Source organism: Pristiophorus japonicus, chromosome 4 (genome assembly GCF_044704955.1).
Source record: "Pristiophorus japonicus isolate sPriJap1 chromosome 4, sPriJap1.hap1, whole genome shotgun sequence".
NCBI classification, from domain to species: domain Eukaryota; kingdom Metazoa; phylum Chordata; class Chondrichthyes; family Pristiophoridae; genus Pristiophorus; species Pristiophorus japonicus.
The window spans coordinates 152,148,553-152,166,513 of record NC_091980.1 but is presented as its reverse complement, the minus strand read 5'-3'; the positions used below and the strand labels follow the sequence as shown (position 1 = coordinate 152,166,513).

Here is a 17,961-nt window from a genome sequence, read left to right as displayed (position 1 = left end):
ATTCACCTCAGTACCCCTTTCCTGCTTTTTCTCCATACCCCTTGATCCCTATAGCCATAAGGGCCATAATCTAACTCCCTCTTGAATATATCTAACGAACTGGCCTCAACAACTCTCTGCGGTCGGGAATTCCACATGTTAACCACTCTCTGAGTGAAGAAGTTTCTCCTCATCTCAGTCCTAAATGGCTTACCCCTTATCCTTAGACTGTGTCCTCTGGTTCTGGACTTCCCCAACATTGGGAACATTCTTCCTGCATCTAACCTGTCCAGTCCCTTCAGAATTTTATATGTTTCTATGAGATCCCCTCTCATCCTTCTAAACTCTAATGAATACAGGCCCAGTCGATCCAGTCTCTCCTCATATGTCAGTCCTGCCATCCCGGGAATCAGTCTGGCGAACCTTCGCTGCACTCCCTCAATAGCAAGAATGTCCTTCCTCAGATTAGGAGACCAAAACTGAACACAATATTCCAGGTGAGGCCTCACCAAGGCACTGTACAATTGCAATAAGACCTCCCTGCTCCTATACTCTTGTATACATTCCATGAATTTGTCCTCTACACTATTACTGCAAATTTGGTTTGCCCAGTCAATATGTAGATTAAAGCCCTCCCATGATTACTGTATTGCCCTTGTTACATGCACCTCTAATTTCCTGATTTATACTCTGCCCTACATTACGACTACTGTTTGGGGGCCTATAAACAACTCCCACCAATGTTTTCTGCCCCTTGCTGTTTCTTAGCTCCACCCAAACGGATTCTACTTCTTGATTTTCCGAGCTAATATCCTTTCTCTCTACTGTCTTTAACCCATCCTTTATTATCAGGGCTACCCCTCCTCCTTTTCCATTTTGCCTATCTCTTCTAAAAGTTAAGTATCCTGCAATATTTAGTTCCCAACCCTGGTCACTTTGCAACCACGTCTCCGTAATGGCTATTGGATCAAACCTATTCATTTCTATCTGCGCTATTAATTCATCTATTTTGTTGTGAATGCTTCGCGCATTCAGATAAAGTGCCTTTGGATTTGACATTTTTCTATTTTTCCCTGATGTCACCTTAGTCAGTGACGCCCTATTACCTTTGTTGCTCTCTCTGTCCCTTCCTACAATATACATCAATGATTGAGATGAAGGAATTGAATGTAATATCTCCAAGTTTGCAGATGACACTAAGCTGGGTGGCGGTGTGAGCTGTGAGGAGGATGCTAAGAGACTGCAGAGTGACTTGGACAGGTTAGGTGAGTGGGCAAATGCATGGCAGATGCAGTATAATGTGGATAAATGTGAGGTTATCCACTTTGGTGGCAAAAACAGGAAGACAGAATATTATCTGAATGGTGACAGATTAGGAAAAGGGGAGGTGCAACGAGACCTGGGTGTCATGGTACATCAGTTATTGAAGTTTGGCATGCAGGTACAGCAGGCGAAGAAGGCAAATGGCATGTTGGCCTTCATAGCTCGGGGATTTGAGTATAGGAGTAGGGGGGTCTTGCTGCGGTTGTACAGAGCCTTGGTGAGACCTCACCTGGAATATTGTGTTCAGTTTTGGTCTCCTAATCTGAGGAAGGACGTTCTTGCTATTGAGGGAGTACAGCGAAGGTTCACCAGATTTATTACTGGGATGGCAGGACTGACATATGAGGAGAAACTGGATCAACTGGGCTTGTATCCACTGGAGTTTAGAAGAATGAGAGGGGATCTCATAGAAACATATAAAATTCTGACGGGATTGGACAGGTTAGATGCAGGAAGAATGTTCCCGTTGCTGGGGAGTCCCAGAACCAGGGGTCACAGTCTAAGAATAAAGGGTAAGCCATTTAGGACCGAGATGAGGAGAAACTTCTTTACTCAGAGAGTGGTTAACCTGTGGAATTCTCTACCGCAGAAAGTTGTTGAGGCCAGTTCGTTACATATATTCAAAAGGGAGTTAGATATAGCCCTTACGGCCAAAGGGATCAAGGGGTATGGAGAGAAAGCAGGAATGGGGTACTGAGGTTAAATGATCAGCCATGATCTTATTGAATGGCGGTGCAGGCTCGAAGGGCCGAATGGCCTGCTCCTGCACCTAATTTCTACGTTTCTATGTTTCCTGACCCACTCTGTTTATTGTTACCCCAAACTCTGCTCTGCTCTGGAGCCTTGACATTTCTCTTGCTGCTTTAAAATTTACTTTTTCCTGAATCCTCCCACCTCTGCGGGAAGAGATGTTTCGAGCAATTCTCTGGCATCAGGTGTTGTGCTCCAGTGATTTTCAGACGCAAGGTTTATTGACAATGGTTTGCTGGTGTTCACAGTGATGGACTGAGTGTAGGGCACAAGCTTGGTGCCTGTGCAGCATCTGCAGGCTGTCCCTGTTACGTGGCTTTACACACATTTCAATATCTCCACTGTAATACCGAGTATCCTTGTGTTTTAATCCAAGTTTACCTCACTGCAAACACACTAATTGTTGATTCTCCACTTACTGCTGTAGTGATGAGAGCGATGATGGGCTTGAGGAGGCTCCCTTGCTGTCTAAAGCGGGTCCTGGGAACCTTCTGAGCCGCATTAAGAAGGAGCCCGTTGATGAGGATGTGGGAGAACAAGCGGAAGTCGGGCACAGCAGAACACTGACTGCTCCACCCTCGCTTAATGGTGCCTTTCATCCAGGTGAGAATCTGAAGGAGCCGCCCTGCCGCTCCCATTAGTCTGAACTCATTTTAAAGGCGAGGCAGAATTCTGTAACAGGATAGCATCTGTTTGTTCTGGCAATGCCACCACCGCGCTCAAACTCTGTTCTCATTGGGGTCAGTGTTTGCGAAAAGCTATTTGGGGATTTTTAACTTTACAGGCACATTTTGTAAACTTTGCCATTCAGTTTTAGAGTAAGCAGACACTACACAAATCTAAATGCTGATTGCAATGCAAGTAAAAACTGTTGTGTGTTTGCCCGTGTATTTGGTGCCCCCACTGTCTGATTAAGTTGGTACAGGACATCATTTGTGCTGAATCTCACTGGAGGAACAAATGAAGAACAATGTTGTACAGTGCCTGTCATCTAAAGTAACTGGGGAATATCTCGACCTTGCAGTGTTGTTCTGTATGGTAAATAGGAGTTGACCCGAGAGTTTGGAAGGTTTGGAATTGGGGAAGGGCTACGAGTGAAAAGGTTCCAATTGGGTCAGGGTTTTCTATATATTTTGCGATATATTTTTCTTCTGCCTGAAAAGAATGGCTGAGTTGGACCCTGATAGTATGTTGGCGATTACCACAAAATTAGAACCAGGGATCTCAGAAGAGGGAAGGTGAACATTGAGTTTAGATTGAATTACTTTACACAGTGGATGATGAGTGTATGGAATGGACTGTCCAGGCAGGCGGATGCTGTGGAAACATTTAATGGAGAATTCAACTGCAGAAACAGCACTTCCACCTAGTGAGCTCAGCTAACTCAGCACAGATGGAAGATTGATTAAGGGGCTCCCCTATGGCTCCGAACCATGCCGTCCACCGCGGGAGCAGGTAAGGGCCTGGTCAGATCTTTATAAAACTCTCAGGATGGAACTTTCAGTGTACAGTGCCTCCTGCTCCCACACCAATCACCCTCTATGGCCAATGACATCCAGTAGCTGCTGCCAGCACAAAATACAGGGCTAAAACTGATGGCCTATAGATTCAAGTAACAAATATCAGGGAGGGATTTTGATACCACAGTTTAAAAAAGGGGGTTTCAGACCGGGGATATAAATCCCTTCAGCTTTTAATCTCATGGTTTAGGATGGTACCAGAAGATCTGTGTTAGCTGCTTACCTGGAGCAGTGCCCTAGGTTTCCTGTTAAAACAGCGGTGTGTTAAGTACAGTGCTCCGTACCTTCTATTCATGAATTAATTTGCTTTGCCTGAGCGTTGTGGGGTGCTGATGACTAATAATTCTCTGCAATGTTTATGTTCAGCAGAACTCAAAGTTGAGAAGGGAAACGTATACAATTTCAGCAAACTGAAGAAAAGCAGGAAATGGCTGAAGGTGAGGACGTAACTGTCTTGCAAAGTAACCGTGATCTCCCTGTGAAGGTGTGCTGTAATATAGTGTGGAGCTTATAGGAGTTATTGTGGGGCACATGCCGATTGTTCTCTTGTTGCTGATCGCCCCTCACACACACAGTCACTGATGTGTCGCTGCTTCATTTTGTGAATAGAACCGAGGGAGAAATCTGTGTGTGTGCTCCAATGGTGCAAAAGTAAATTGGTTAAATAGTATTATTTCTACCTGACTGATGGTCCCAGGCCACTACCATTGGCTAAAATGTAACTCTTGCAGCCGGTATTCTGTAGTATTACTACCCAAGTGGCTAATGTGGTTCAGTGTTAGCCTCTGAGTCAGAATGTTGGGGGTTCAAGTGCCACTTCACAGACGTGAGTCCAAAGTCCAGGCCGACATTCCCAGTGCAATACTAAGCGAGTGCTACACTGTCGGAGGTACTGTCTTTCAGATGAGATGTTAAATCGCGGCCACAATCGGCCCTCTGTAGTGGATGTAAAAGATCCCATGGCACTACTTGAAGAAGAGCAAGGGAGTTGTCCCAGCCAACCTCAACCATTTAAAAATAGCTGGTGATTTATCTCATTCCTGTTTGTGGGACCTTGCTGTGTGTAAATTGGCTGTGGTTTCACACTTTAAACAGTAACTGCACTTCATTAGGCTGTGAAACGCTTTGGGACATCCAGAGGACGTGAAAGATTTTGTATAAATCTAAGTTCTTTCTTCGTTCTTTTGGTATCTGACTGTTGAGTGCCATGAATAGCAGCTGAGATGTAACTATGCTGTAAAACCTCAGGCTGTGGCTTCATTGACCGAGGTATTCTGTAAATTTGGCACCTTTTATTTTTTTTTGTGCGTTTTCTCTCTTATTCTGAAGTTGACTCTTACTAAATGCAATTCCAGTCAGTGGGAGCCTCGAGGCATCTGCCCAACTGGCCATCTCCATGCGAGCTCAGACAGTGGGTGTTGGCAGACTAACTAACTGCAGAGCAGTGTAACTGAGCCCAAGCCAAATCCTGTCAACGAAGTGCAGACACCCATACCTCCCAGCAGGGATACCAGTCAGGGGCAGGAACAGTGGCTGAATTTATTTTTTTCCCCTCCTATAGAAACATAGAAACATAGAAAATAGGTGCAGGAGTAGGCCATTCGGCCCTTCTAGCCTGCACCGCCATTCAATGAGTTCATGGCTGAACATGCAACTTCAGTACCCCATTCCTGCTTTCTCACCATACCCCTTGATTCCCCTAGTAGTAAGGACTTCATCTAACTCCTTTTTGAATATATTTAGTGAATTGGCCACAACAACTTTCTGTGGTAGAGAATTCCACAGGTTCACCACTCTCTGGGTGAAGAAATTCCTCCTCATCTCAGTCCTAAATGGCTTCCCCCTTATCCTTAGACTGTGTCCCCTGGTTCTGGACTTCCCCAACATTGGGAACATTCTTCCTGCATCTAACCTGTCTAACCCCGTCAGAATTTTAAACGTTTCTATGAGGTCCCCTCTCATTCTTCTGAACTCCAGTGAATACAAGCCCAGTTGATCCAGTCTTTCTTGATAGGTCAGTCCCGCCATCCCGGGAATCAGTCTGGTGAACCTTCGCTGCACTCCCTCAATAGCAAGAATGTCCTTCCTCAGGTTAGGAGACCAAAACTGTACACAATACTCCAGGTGTGGCCTCACCAAGGCCCTGTACAATTGTAGCAACACCTCCCTGCCCTTGTACTCAAATCCCCTCGCTATGAAGGCCAACATGCCATTTGCTTTCTTAACCGCCTGCTGTACCTGCATGCCAACCTTCAATGACTGATGTACCATGACACCCAGGTCTCGTTGCACCTCTCCTTTTCTTAATCTGTCACCATTCAGATAATAGTCTGTCTCTCTGTTTTTACCACCAAAGTGGATAACCTCACATTTATCCACATTATACTTCATCTGCCATGCATTTGCCCACTCACCTAACCTATCCAAGTCGCTCTGCAGCCTCATAGAATCCTCCTTGCAGCTCACACTGCCACCCAACTTAGTGTCATCCGCAAATTTGGAGATACTACATTTAATCCCCTCGTCTAAATCATTAATGTACAGTGTAAACAGCTGGGGCCCCAGCACAGAACCTTGCGGTACCCCACTAGTCACTGCCTGCCATTCTGAAAAGTCCCCATTTACTCCTACTCTTTGCTTCCTGTCTGACAACCAGTTCTCAATCCATGTCAGCACACTACCCCCAATCCCATGTGCTTTAACTTTGCACATTAATCTCTTGTGTGGGACCTTGTCGAAAGCCTTCTGAAAGTCCAAATATACCACATCGACTGGTTCTCCCTTGTCCACTCTACTGGAAACATCCTCAAAAAATTCCAGAAGATTTGTCAAGCATGATTTCCCTTTCACAAATCCATGCTGACTTGGACCTATCATATTACCTCTTTCCAAATGCACTGCGATGACATCCTTAATAATTGATTCCATCATTTTACCCACTACCGATGTCAGGCTGACCGGTCTGTAATTTCCTGTTTTCTCTCTCCCTCCTTTTTTAAAAAGTGGGGTTACGTATTGGGGTCAGTTGTAATGCTCAGTTGATGTTTGAGATGATCGCAGCCCTGGGATGGAACTTGCAGCCTTTCTGTAACGATCTGTTTGAACAGTTTTGTGTTGCTCTCTCTTTCCCCTGCTCGTATTTCGCAGCGTCTGCAGGCCTGCTCCCCTGCCTCCTTCAGCTGGGCACCACCTAAATTGCACCAACAGTTTGAGGCGACTCCATTCAACCATTCACTGTCGGGGAAGGCCTTCCTCCATGTGCCAGTGCAGCTTAGACCAGGTGCTGGGGTGCCAGGTCTTCCATGGCACGCACACTATTGAAGCTGCAGCTTGCTGGCAGCTCCATCTCCCCTTGGAGTGAGGGCCTGCTGCTGCTCCTCGATGATTGATGTTGCCATGTTAAAGGAGTTTGATGGTTGATCTAGGGACATGATTTAAGATCTTTCACTGCTGAGGGCAATGCTGTATGTGTTTCCTGATAGGTTGGTGATCTCTAGGTTTAAAGGTCACGCTTGCCCAATGTGTTCTGAATGTTCATGCACACAAATAACACAGTGTAGTTTCTGATGCAGTACCTGCTATTTTGCTGCATTGAGGGCAAAGCTTGGTGAGGGCTGGTTGCCAGACAGCTTTTCCATTGCTCCTGCCTGGCCTGGCTCATGGAAGTCTGGTTAATGGAGTAGGGAAACTTATGTTTATTGTCTGATTTGGTGAACAAACTTTTTGTTGTTGTTGCAGTGGTGAGGTCTCTGAATTTGAGAGATTTTCAACTGCATCACCTTTTGGGCTTGGTGAGGGTGGGAGCAGACTTCAGTCTCAACAGAAACATAAGCCATCAACGCCACTTTTAACAAGTACATTTCCACAGAACATTTGGGTTATCTTCCGACTGAACATCAGGAAGGTTGAAACCACAGATTTTGGCTCACGTTGCAAACTCCGCTCCCTGGCCACTGACGTCATCCCCCCCATCCCAGCCTTTCTCTTGGCTGAACCATGCCGTTTGCAGTCTTAGTCTCCTGTTCAGCCCTAAGCTGAGCTTTAACCATTGAGCTGGACAAGCTGTGTGATGGCATAGAGGCAATTGAGGGGTTGTGAAGAGTGATGAAGAGTGTTGGAGCTGGGTACCGTTGGTGTACATGTGCAGTGTGACTTTGGGCTCCACACACTGATGTTGAAAGAGGTCACAACACACATTCATTAGGATGATGGCTGGCATGAGGCAATATAAATATGAAAAAAGACTTGATAAGATGGTGGCTATGTGCAGATTATGTGGTGATGTGATAGTGTTCAGAGGGATGCGACAGAGTAGGTAGAAGCAGTCTGTCTCCAAGAACAAGGGGATTTAAGATGCAAGGGGTTCAAGACAGAAAGCCAAGAGAAACTTCTCCATACAGAGGATTGTGAGGCTGAGGATATACAGAGGATTGTGAGGCTGAGGATGTATAACTAGAGCTGGTGATTAAAGTAGAGACTTAGACTGGGAATTTCCTTGGCACTTCTCCCACGCACCATGATAGCTTCGGAGATTCAGCCATAATTTCAGTAAGGTGACAGCAGCGGAGAGGGAGCAGCTGTAAGGATATTCCCTGCCTAAGTCAATATTTCAATGGTTGAAAGAGAGGCTGATGAAGGAATATGGGAACAGTATAGGACATGGACTTTGGAATCTCGCTAGCATGGAGATGGCCCCCACCGAGGACTGTTGTCCTGGACAGCCTGTTCCCATGTACAGACCCCAGTGTTCCTCAACCCTCGATGTTGAGTGCTATCTGCTTCACTATAAATCACTTCTTGCACCTGCTTACCCTCTCGGGTTTATACAGAAATCCATTTCTCCTTTCTGTTTAGAGCATTCTCTTGAGTAATGAGACATCGGACTCCAACACAGATGATGATGATGCCGAGGGGGAGTTCATGCTCAGCAAGGAGGAGTTGCACGATATGCTGCGCCTGCACAAATGCAGGAAACTGCACCAGAGCAGAGTGCACAGTGACAGAGAGGTAAGCAGCTCCAGCACCTACTATTTCTTTTGGCTCTGGCACTTCGTGCTAGGGAGCAGTACTGCTTCAGTATATCAGGATTACTGATGGATGCATGACCACTGTATTAAGGAGCCAGTGACTGATACAGTGGGAATGAATGGCGACAGCTCATTGGGAATGGGCTCTGTACAGTAAACCACAGATACAGTGGAAATGAATGCAGACAGCTCATTCGGGAGGTTACTTGCATCAGAAAGTGGATAAACTTCATTAGGATTGGAATGGGTGGGGGTGGGGGGGGCGGGCAGGGTTACTGAGGCAATGCTTTGTGGTGAAGAAAGAATGTCGAATATATTGAAGACTTTAGCATTCTTGTAAATCTGCGCTGCACTCCTTCCACGCCCAATATATCCTTTCTACGGTGTGGTGCTCAGACTACACAGTGCTCCAGGTGTGGTCTAACCAGGGCTTTGTATAGTTGTAGCAAAACTTCCTCCCCTTTGTCTTTATATCTCCAGGGCTAGAATAAAATCATTCCATTACCCTTTTTGATTATTGTTTGCACCTGACTACATTTTAGTGATCTGTGTACATGGACCCCTAAATCTCTTTAGACCTCCACTGTTCCCAGCTTTACACCATTTAAAAAAAAAATAACTGGGATCTATCCTTTTTTGGTTCAAAATGGATGATCTCACTCTTAGCTGTGTTGAAACCCATTGGCCACAGTTTTGCTCATTCACTTAATCTATCAGTGTCTTTTTGTAATTTTATGCTCCCATCTCCACTACTTACTTGCCACCAATCTTTGTGTTAGCGGCAAACTTGGGTCGATGGTTCTCTAAAGACTCTGCCCCACCCCTCAATGGCAGAGTGCAGGGCAGCTACCATTGAGCTGATTCCCGGGAGCGGGTGTAGTAGATATGCAAGTCAGTGCACATACTTCATAGGCAGTTGGAGAGCTTCAGTACCATGTACATGGGTACTACCGAAATATTTAATGTAATCTCATACTCAGTATAGAAGTGTGGAACACTCTCAAAAAAGGTTAATCATTTTCAATCTGAGATTGGTAGATTTTTGCTAGCCAAGGGTATAAAGGGGTATGGAGCCAAGATGAGTAAATGGAATTAGGATACAGATCAACCATTGAACTGGCTCGAGGGGTTGAATGGCTTCCTCATGTTCCTTTATTAATACAGCACATAATACAGTACATACATACTTCCACTATTGGGCCAAGGAATCCCAAGGGCAGTTCTCTCCTGTGGCAGCACCTTGGAAGTGGAGAAGGTGAATCTAAAGCTTTGATTCTCCATGACTTTGGTAAACTAAGGGAGAAGGACCATAGGCCACACTTGTGCAAGTCCTTATGTTCCCATGGTCAGTTCCAGATTGGCACTGGAGTTGGTCTGAAGCAGATCACTTGCCCCCTCAAATTTGGGTGAGTCAAGACTGCAGGAGAGAAAAAAAAAGTCTATAGCAAACTCCATACCCTCAGCAACTATTTCATCCTTCTCCCCGGCCTTTGTCTCAGGTTGAACCAAACTGTTCATAACCATCATGTCCTATTTGACCCCAAGCTGAGCTTTCAACCCCATATTCTTTCCATCACAACCCCTCAGCCCACCTGCTGCTGAAACCCTCCTCCATGTCTTTGACACCTCCAAACTCGACTATTTCGGTGCAGTCCCCACCGGCCTCTAATCACTAAACTTCAACTCGTCCAAAACACTGCTGCCCTTTCTTATCCTGCTCGTCCTCACTGATCTGCCCAGGCTCTTGGTCCCCCAGCACCTCCCCTCCAATTCAATATTCTCATCCTCATGTTAAAATCCCTTGGTGACCTCTTTAGCTTGCCTCATCCCACATCCCCTTCCCCCAGTTTTGTTTCCCCGATGCGCTGAGATGTTTATTTGACGTGTTGTGGGCCTTTTGTGCTTGAAGATCTGCCGCACGTGGACTGGTGCTGTTATTGGAAATGTTTCCACTTAAGTGATATTGAATATGTGCACTCCCTCCAGCTCCAGCAATACCAGTACTACAGCACTGGCCTACTCTCCACGCACGACCAGTTCTATGAGCAGCAACGCCACGTCCTGGGTCCCAGCAGGAAGAAGAAGAAAGAGGAGAAAAAAATGAAGGGTGAGTCGACAGCATCCCACTGTTCTCATGGGTTCCTTCTGTGTTCCCGCAGCCCTGTCTATGCTTATGCTTGGTTGTATCTTTGTGCAATGTTCCCCTGCCCTCCGCCGTGTTTGTGTGTGCGCTTCAGATTGTGTGTCCTGAGGAGATAAGCTGAGGCAAGGTCGGAGACGGGCGATAGTACAGAGGTGGAAGTAGGTAGTCTTGGTGATGGGGAGGATATGAGTTCGGAAGCTCCGCTCAGGTCAAATAAGACAGTGAGGTTGCGAAGAGTCTGGTTCAGCCTGAGCCGTGGCCAGGGAGGAGGATGGAATTGGTGGCAAAGGAGCAAAGTTTGTGGTGGGCTCTGAAGTCAATGGTTTCACTCTTCCCAATATTTAATTGGAGGAAATTGTGCTCATCTAGGACTGCATGTCGGACAAACAGTCTGAGAATTTAGAGACAGTAGAGGGGTCAAGAGAGGTTGTGTTGGGGTGGAGCTGTGTGTTGTCAGCATTTGTGGATCCTGACACGATGTCTGCAGATGATGTTGGCAAGATGTAGTAGGTCGGTGAGAAATAGGAAGCGGCCAAGGAGAGATCCTTGAGAGACCTGAACGGTAACAGTGTGGGTGCAGGATGAGAAGCCATCGCAGGTGATTCTCTGGCCACAACTGGATAGGTAAAAATGTAACCATATGAGGACAGTCCAACCCAGCTGGACAACGGTGGAGAGGCATTGGACGAGGTTGGAGTGGTCCGCCGTGCCAAAGGCTGCAGGCGGGTCGAGAAAGAAGAGGAAAGATAGTGCACCATGGTTTTACCTAGTACTACATCATTTGTGATTGTATTAAGTTCTTCCCTACCGATATAGCCCTTGATGATCCACTTTTGGAATGGTTTTAGTGTCTTCGACCGTGAAGACCGATACAAAATATTTGTTCAACGTCTCTGCCGTTTCCCTGTTCTCTATTATTAATTCCCCAGTCTCATCCTCAAGGGGACCAACATTTACTTTAGCCACTCTCTTGTTTTTATGTACCTGTAGAAACTTTTACTATCTGTTTTTATATTTCGTGCTAGTTTACTTTCATAATCTGTCCTCCCTCGCTTAATCATTTTTTTTAGTTGTTCTCTGCTGGCTTTTAAAAGTTTCCCAATCCTCTGGTCTCCCATTAGTCTTGGCCACATTGTATTCCTTTGTTTTCAATTTGATACCATCCTTTATTTCCTTAGTTAACCACGGATGGTTATCCCTTCTCTTACAGTCTTTGCTTCTCATTGGGATATATTTTTGTTGCGAGTTATGAAATATCTCCTTAAATGTCTGCCACTGCTCATCAGCTGTCCCATACTTCAGTCTATTTTCCCAGTCCACTTTAACCAACTCTACCCTCATATCTTTGTAGTCTTTATTCAAGCTTAGGACCCTGGTTTGAGAACCAACTTTCTAACCCTCCAATTAAATTTGAAATTCAACCATGTTATGGTCACTGATTCCTAGAGGATCCTTTACTACGAGATCATTTATTAATCCTGTCTCATTTCACAGTACCAGATCTAAGATAGCCTGTTCCCTGGTTGGTTCCGCAACGTACTGTTCAAGGAAACTATCCCGGATTCACGCTGAACTCTTCCTCAAGGTTACCCTGGCCAATTTGCTTTGTCCAATCAATATGAAGGTTAAAATCGCCCATGATTATTGCCATTCCTTTATTACAAGCCTCCATTATTTCTTGATTTATATTCCGTCCAACAGTGTAGCTACTGTTAGGGGGCCTATAGACTACGCCCACCAGTGACTTTTTCCTCTTATTATTCCTTATCTCCACCCAAACTGATTCAACATCTTGATCTTCTGAGCCAATATTGTTTCTCTCTAACACACTGATACCATCCTTTATTAACAGAGCTACCCCACCTCCTTTTCCTTTCTGTCTGTCCTTCCGAATTGTCAAATACCCCTGAATATTTAGTTCCCAGTCCTGGTCACCTTCTAACCACGTCTCTGTAATGGCTATCGGATCATACCCATTTCTATCTATTTGTGCCGTCAACTCATCTATTCTGTTATGAATGCTGCATGCATTTAGACAAAGACCTTTTCAAATTTTTTTTTTTACCCTTTTTTCCTGCTTGTTTCCTCTGTCCTTCAAATTCACTTTCTACATTTTTGCTTTCTAATTCCAGCTTTACTCCCATCCCTTCTGACTCTATTCTCAGGTTCCCATTCCCCTGCCAAGCTAGTTTAAACCCTCCCCAACAGCACTAGCAAACCGCCCCACTCCCCCGGCGAGGATATTGGTCCCGGTGCTGTTGAGGTGCAACCCGTCCAGCTTGTACAGGTCCCACCTCCCCCAGAAACAGTTCCAATGCCTCAGGAAACTAAAGCCCTCCCGCCTGCACCCTCTCTCCAAACATACATTCATCTGCTCTATCCTACTATTTCTGTACTCACTAGCTCGTGGCACCGGGAGTAATCTGGAGATTGCTACCTTTGAGGTCCAGCTTTTTAATCCTCTCTCCTAGCTCCCTAAACTCTGTCTAACTATGTCATTTGGGAGGCGAAAGCACGTTCGAGGACTTTGGAGAGGAAAGACGTTGGAGATGGAGTGGTAGGATGCAAGGACAGAGTGGGGTGATTGTAAATTTGAAAGGAGGGTGACAGTATCTGAGGAGAGAGAACTGTGTACAATCTAGGGAACAGGAAGGGATGTTTGCAGGTCAGTAGGGAATAGGGGCGATAGAGAATCTGGAGCATGACGCGAGTTCAGGGGGAAAATTTGGGGATAGCTGGTTTGGTGGACAAAGGGTTGGAAGGGAACTGACAAACGTTGCGGAATGGATGGTCTCAATCTCAGTGACACAGAAGCCCATTTACTTGTTTGATGTGAAGATGGAGGGGGCAGGGGAGATGGGTTTCGGGGTGGGTGGAAAAATGACGCTGGAGGTTATCTTCGCATTCCAGGATGATGCTGGAGTTCTGAGCAGTTTGATGTACTCCAGCTAGATCTTGTGATGTTGGTGCAGTAACTGACCTGAAGGGCAACAGAGAAACCTCAATCAGAAAGAAATAAGCTTTTGTTGAGAATCCAGGTTGTTCTTGTGAAGTTGCAGTGCTTTGACTCTCCACAGTGTGGTGCTGCTATTGTACGTTAATAAAAGATTCTTTCAGCTAGTGCAGGTAAAGGGTGTCTTGGAGGGGGCCACAGGGGGCGGTGTGTGAGGGGAATGGGGAGGGGCGGGAGTGTGTCGGGGGAGGGGGGCAGTGTGTCGGGGGGAGGGCGAGGAGGGGAGGGGGAGCGTGGCAGTGTGTCAGGGGGAGGGGGACAGTGTGTCGGGGGGAGGGGGAGGGGGGCAGTGTGTCGGGGGGAGGGCGAGGGGGGCAGTGTGTCGGGGGGAGGGCGAGGGGGGCAGTGTGTCGGGGGGAGGGCGAGGGGGGCAGTGTGTCGGGGGGAGGGCGAGGGGGGCAGTGTGTCGGGGGGAGGGCGAGGGGGGCAGTGTGTCGGGGGAGGGGGGGCAGTGTGTCGGGGAGGGGGAGGGGGGCAGTGTGTCGGGGAGGGGGGCAGTGTGTTGGGCGAGGGGGGCAGTGTGTCGGGGGAGGGGGAGGGGGCAGTGTGTCGGGAGGGGGAGGGGGCAGTGTGTCGGGAGGGGGAGGGGGCAGTGTGTCGGGGGTGTGTGAGGGGGGCAGTGTGTTGGGAGAGGGGGCAGTGTGTCGGGGGTGTGTGAGGGGGACAGTGTGTCAGGGGGAGGGGGGCAGTGTGTTGGGGAGGGGGCAGTGTGTCGGGGGTGTGTCAGGGGGGCAGTGTGTCGGGGGGAGGGGGCAGTGTGTCGGGGGGAGGGGGAGAGTGTGTCGGGGGGAGGGGGAGAGTGTGTCGGGGGGAGGGGAGAGTGTGTCGGGGGGAGGGGGAGAGTGTGTCGGGGGGAGGGGGAGAGTGTGTCGGGGGGAGGGGGAAGAGTGTGTCGGGGGGAGGGGGAAGAGTGTGTCGGGGGGAGGGGGAGAGTGTGTCGGGGGGAGGGGGAAGAGTGTGTCGGGGGGAGGGGGAAGAGTGTGTCGGGGGGAGGGGGAAGAGTGTGTCGGGGGAGGGGGAAGAGTGTGTCGGGGGGAGGGGGAAGAGTGTGTCGGGGGGAGGGGGGAGAGTGTGTCGGGGGGAGGGGGAAGAGTGTGTCGGGGGGAGGGGGAAGAGTGTGTCGGGGGGAGGGGGAAGAGTGTGTCGGGGGGAGGGGGAAGAGTGTGTCGGGGGGAGGGGGAAGAGTGTGTCGGGGGGAGGGGGAAGAGTGTGTCGGGGGGAGGGGGAAGAGTGTGTCGGGGGGAGGGGGAAGAGTGTGTCGGGGGGAGGGGGAAGAGTGTGTCGGGGGGAGGGGGAAGAGTGTGTCGGGGGGAGGGGGAAGAGTGTGTCGGGGGGAGGGGGAAGAGTGTGTCGGGGGGAGGGGGGAGAGTGTGTCGGGGGGAGGGGGAAGAGTGTGTCGGGGGGAGGGGGAAGAGTGTGTCGGGGGGAGGGGGAAGAGTGTGTCGGGGGGAGGGGGAAGAGTGTGTCGGGGGAGGGGGAAGAGTGTGTCGGGGGGAGGGGGAAGAGTGTGTCGGGGGGAGGGGGAAGAGTGTGTCGGGGGGAGGGGGAAGAGTGTGTCGGGGGGAGGGGGGAAGAGTGTGTCGGGGGGAGGGGGAAGAGTGTGTCGGGGGGAGGGGGAAGAGTGTGTCGGGGGGGAGGGGGAAGAGTGTGTCGGGGGGAGGGGGAAGAGTGTGTCGGGGGGAGGGGAAGAGTGTGTCGGGGGGAGGGGGAAGAGTGTGTCGGGGGGGAGGGGGAAGAGTGTGTCGGGGGGGAGGGGGAGAGTGTGTCGGGGGGAGGGGGAAGAGTGTGTCGGGGGAGGGGGAAGAGTGTGTCGGGGGGAGGGGGAAGAGTGTGTCGGGGGGAGGGGGAAGAGTGTGTTCGGGGGGAGGGGGAAGAGTGTGTCGGGGGGAGGGGGAAGAGTGTGTCGGGGGGAGGGGGAAGAGTGTGTCGGGGGGAGGGGGAAGAGTGTGTCGGGGGGAGGGGAAGAGTGTGTCGGGGGGAGGGGGAAGAGTGTGTCGGGGGGAGGGGGAAGAGTGTGTCGGGGGGAGGGGGAAGAGTGTGTCGGGGGGAGGGGGAAGAGTGTGTCGGGGGGAGGGGGAAGAGTGTGTCGGGGGGAGGGGAAGAGTGTGTCGGGGGGAGGGGGAAGAGTGTGTCGGGGGGAGGGGGAAGAGTGTGTCGGGGGGAGGGGGAAGAGTGTGTCGGGGGGAGGGGGAAGAGTGTGTCGGGGGGAGGGGGAAGAGTGTGTCGGGGGGAGGGGGAAGAGTGTGTCGGGGGGAGGGGGAAGAGTGTGTCGGGGGGAGGGGGAAGAGTGTGTCGGGGGGAGGGGGAAGAGTGTGTCGGGGGGAGGGGGAAGAGTGTGTCGGGGGGAGGGGGAAGAGTGTGTCGGGGGGAGGGGGAAGAGTGTGTCGGGGGGAGGGGGGAAGAGTGTGTCGGGGGGAGGGGGAAGAGTGTGTCGGGGGGAGGGGGAAGAGTGTGTCGGGGGGAGGGGGAAGAGTGTGTCGGGGGGAGGGGGAAGAGTGTGTCGGGGGGAGGGGGGCAGTGTGTCGGGGGAGAGGTCAGTGTGTCGGGGGAGGGGGCAGTGTGTCGGGGGAGGGGGCAGTGTGTCGGGGGGAGGGGGCAGTGTGTCGGAGGGAGGGGGAGGGGGCAGTGTGTCGGAGGGAGGGGGGGGGGCAGTGTGTCGGAGGGAGGGGGAGGGGGCAGTGTGTCGGAGGGAGGGGGAGGGGGCAGTGTGTCGGAGGGAGGGGGAGGGGGCAGTGTGTCGGAGGAGGGGGAGGGGGCAGTGTGTCGGAGGGAGGGGGCAGTGTGTCGGAGGGAGGGGGCAGTGTGTCGGAGGGAGGGGGCAGTGTGTCGGAGGGAGGGGGCAGTGTGTCGGGGGAGGGGGCAGTGTGTCGGAGGGAGGGGGCAGTGTGTCGGAGGGAGGGGGCAGTGTGTCGGAGGGAGGGGGGCAGTGTGTCGGGGGGAGGGGGCAGTGTGTCAGGGAGAGGGGGAAGAGTGTGTCGGGGGGAGGGGGAAGAGTGTGTCGGGGGGGATAGGGAGGGGGCAGTGTGTCGGGTGGGGGAGTGGGGAAGGGGCAGTGTCGGGGGGAAGGGGCAGTGTCGGGGGTAGGGGGAGGGGGTAGCGTGTCGGGGGAGGGGACAGTGTCGGGGGAGGGGGAGGGGGCAGTGTCGGGAGGGGGAGGGGGCAGTGTGTCGGGGGGGGAGGGGGCAGTGTGTCGGGGGGGGGGGGAGTGGGAAGGGGCAGTGTCGGGGGGAGGGGGAGGGGGTAGCGTGTCGGGAGAGCGGGAGGGGGGCAGTTTGTCAGGGTGAGGGGGCAGTGTGTCGGGGGGAGGGTGAGGGGGGCAGTGTGTCGGGGGAGGGTGAGGGGGGCAGTGTGTCGGGGGAGGGGGAGGGGGCAGTGTGTCGGGGGGGAGTGGGAAGGGGCAGTGTCAGGGGGAGGGGGTAGCATGTCGGGGGAGGGGACAGTGTGTCAGGGTGAGGGGGCAGTGTGTCGGGGGGAGGGTGAGGGGGGCAGTGTGTCGGGGGAGGGGGGTCACTGTCGGGGGGAGGGGGAGGGGGGCAGTGTGTCGGGGAGGGGGAGGGGGGCAGTGAGTCGGGGAGGAGGGGCAGTGTGTCGGGGAGGGGGATTGGGGGGCAGTGTGTCAGGGAGGGGGAGGGGGGGGCAATGTGTCAGGGAGGGGGAGGGGGCAGTGTGTCGGAGTTGGAGGTGGCAGTGTGTCGGGGAGGGGGGTCACTGTCGGGGGGAAGGGGAGGGGGGCAGTGTGTCGGGGAGGGGGAGGGGGGGCAGTGTGTCGGGGAGGGGGAGGGGGGCAGTGAGTCGGGGAGGGGGGGCAGTGTGTCGGGGAGGGGGATTGGGGGGCAGTGTGTCAGGGAGGGGGAGGGGGGGCAGTGTGTCGGGGATGGGGAGGGGGGGCAGTCTGTCGGGGATGGGGAGGGGGCAATGTGTCGGGGAGGGGGGTCACTGTCGGGGGGAAGTGGAGGGGGGCAATGTGTCGGGGAGGGGGAGGGGGGCAGTGTGTCGGGGATGGGGAGGGGGGCAGTCTGTCGGGGATGGGGAGGGGGCAATGTGTCGGGGAGAGGGGCAGTGTGTCGGAGTTGGTGGTGGCAGTGTGTCGGGGAGGGGGGTCACTGTCGGGGGGAAGTGGAGGGGGGCAATGTGTCGGGGAGGGGGAGGGGGGGCAGTGTGTCGGGGATGGGGAGGGGGGCAGTCTGTCGGGGATGGGGAGGGGGC

General features: G+C 51.6%; 1 protein-coding gene across 1 annotated transcript in view; it reads left to right on the top strand.

Annotated features, from left to right (window-relative positions):
• Nucleotides 1-17,961, top strand: part of ino80 (INO80 complex ATPase subunit) — a 165,546-nt gene that overhangs the window by 36,448 nt on the left and 111,137 nt on the right. Inside the window, exons 3-7 of the mRNA XM_070877851.1 lie at nt 2,480-2,655; nt 3,939-4,009; nt 8,427-8,579; nt 10,586-10,706; nt 13,546-13,681. Of these exons, the coding sequence (XP_070733952.1) occupies nt 2,480-2,655; nt 3,939-4,009; nt 8,427-8,579; nt 10,586-10,706; nt 13,546-13,681 (657 nt within the window). The remainder of the gene's footprint in view (nt 1-2,479; nt 2,656-3,938; nt 4,010-8,426; nt 8,580-10,585; nt 10,707-13,545; nt 13,682-17,961) is intronic.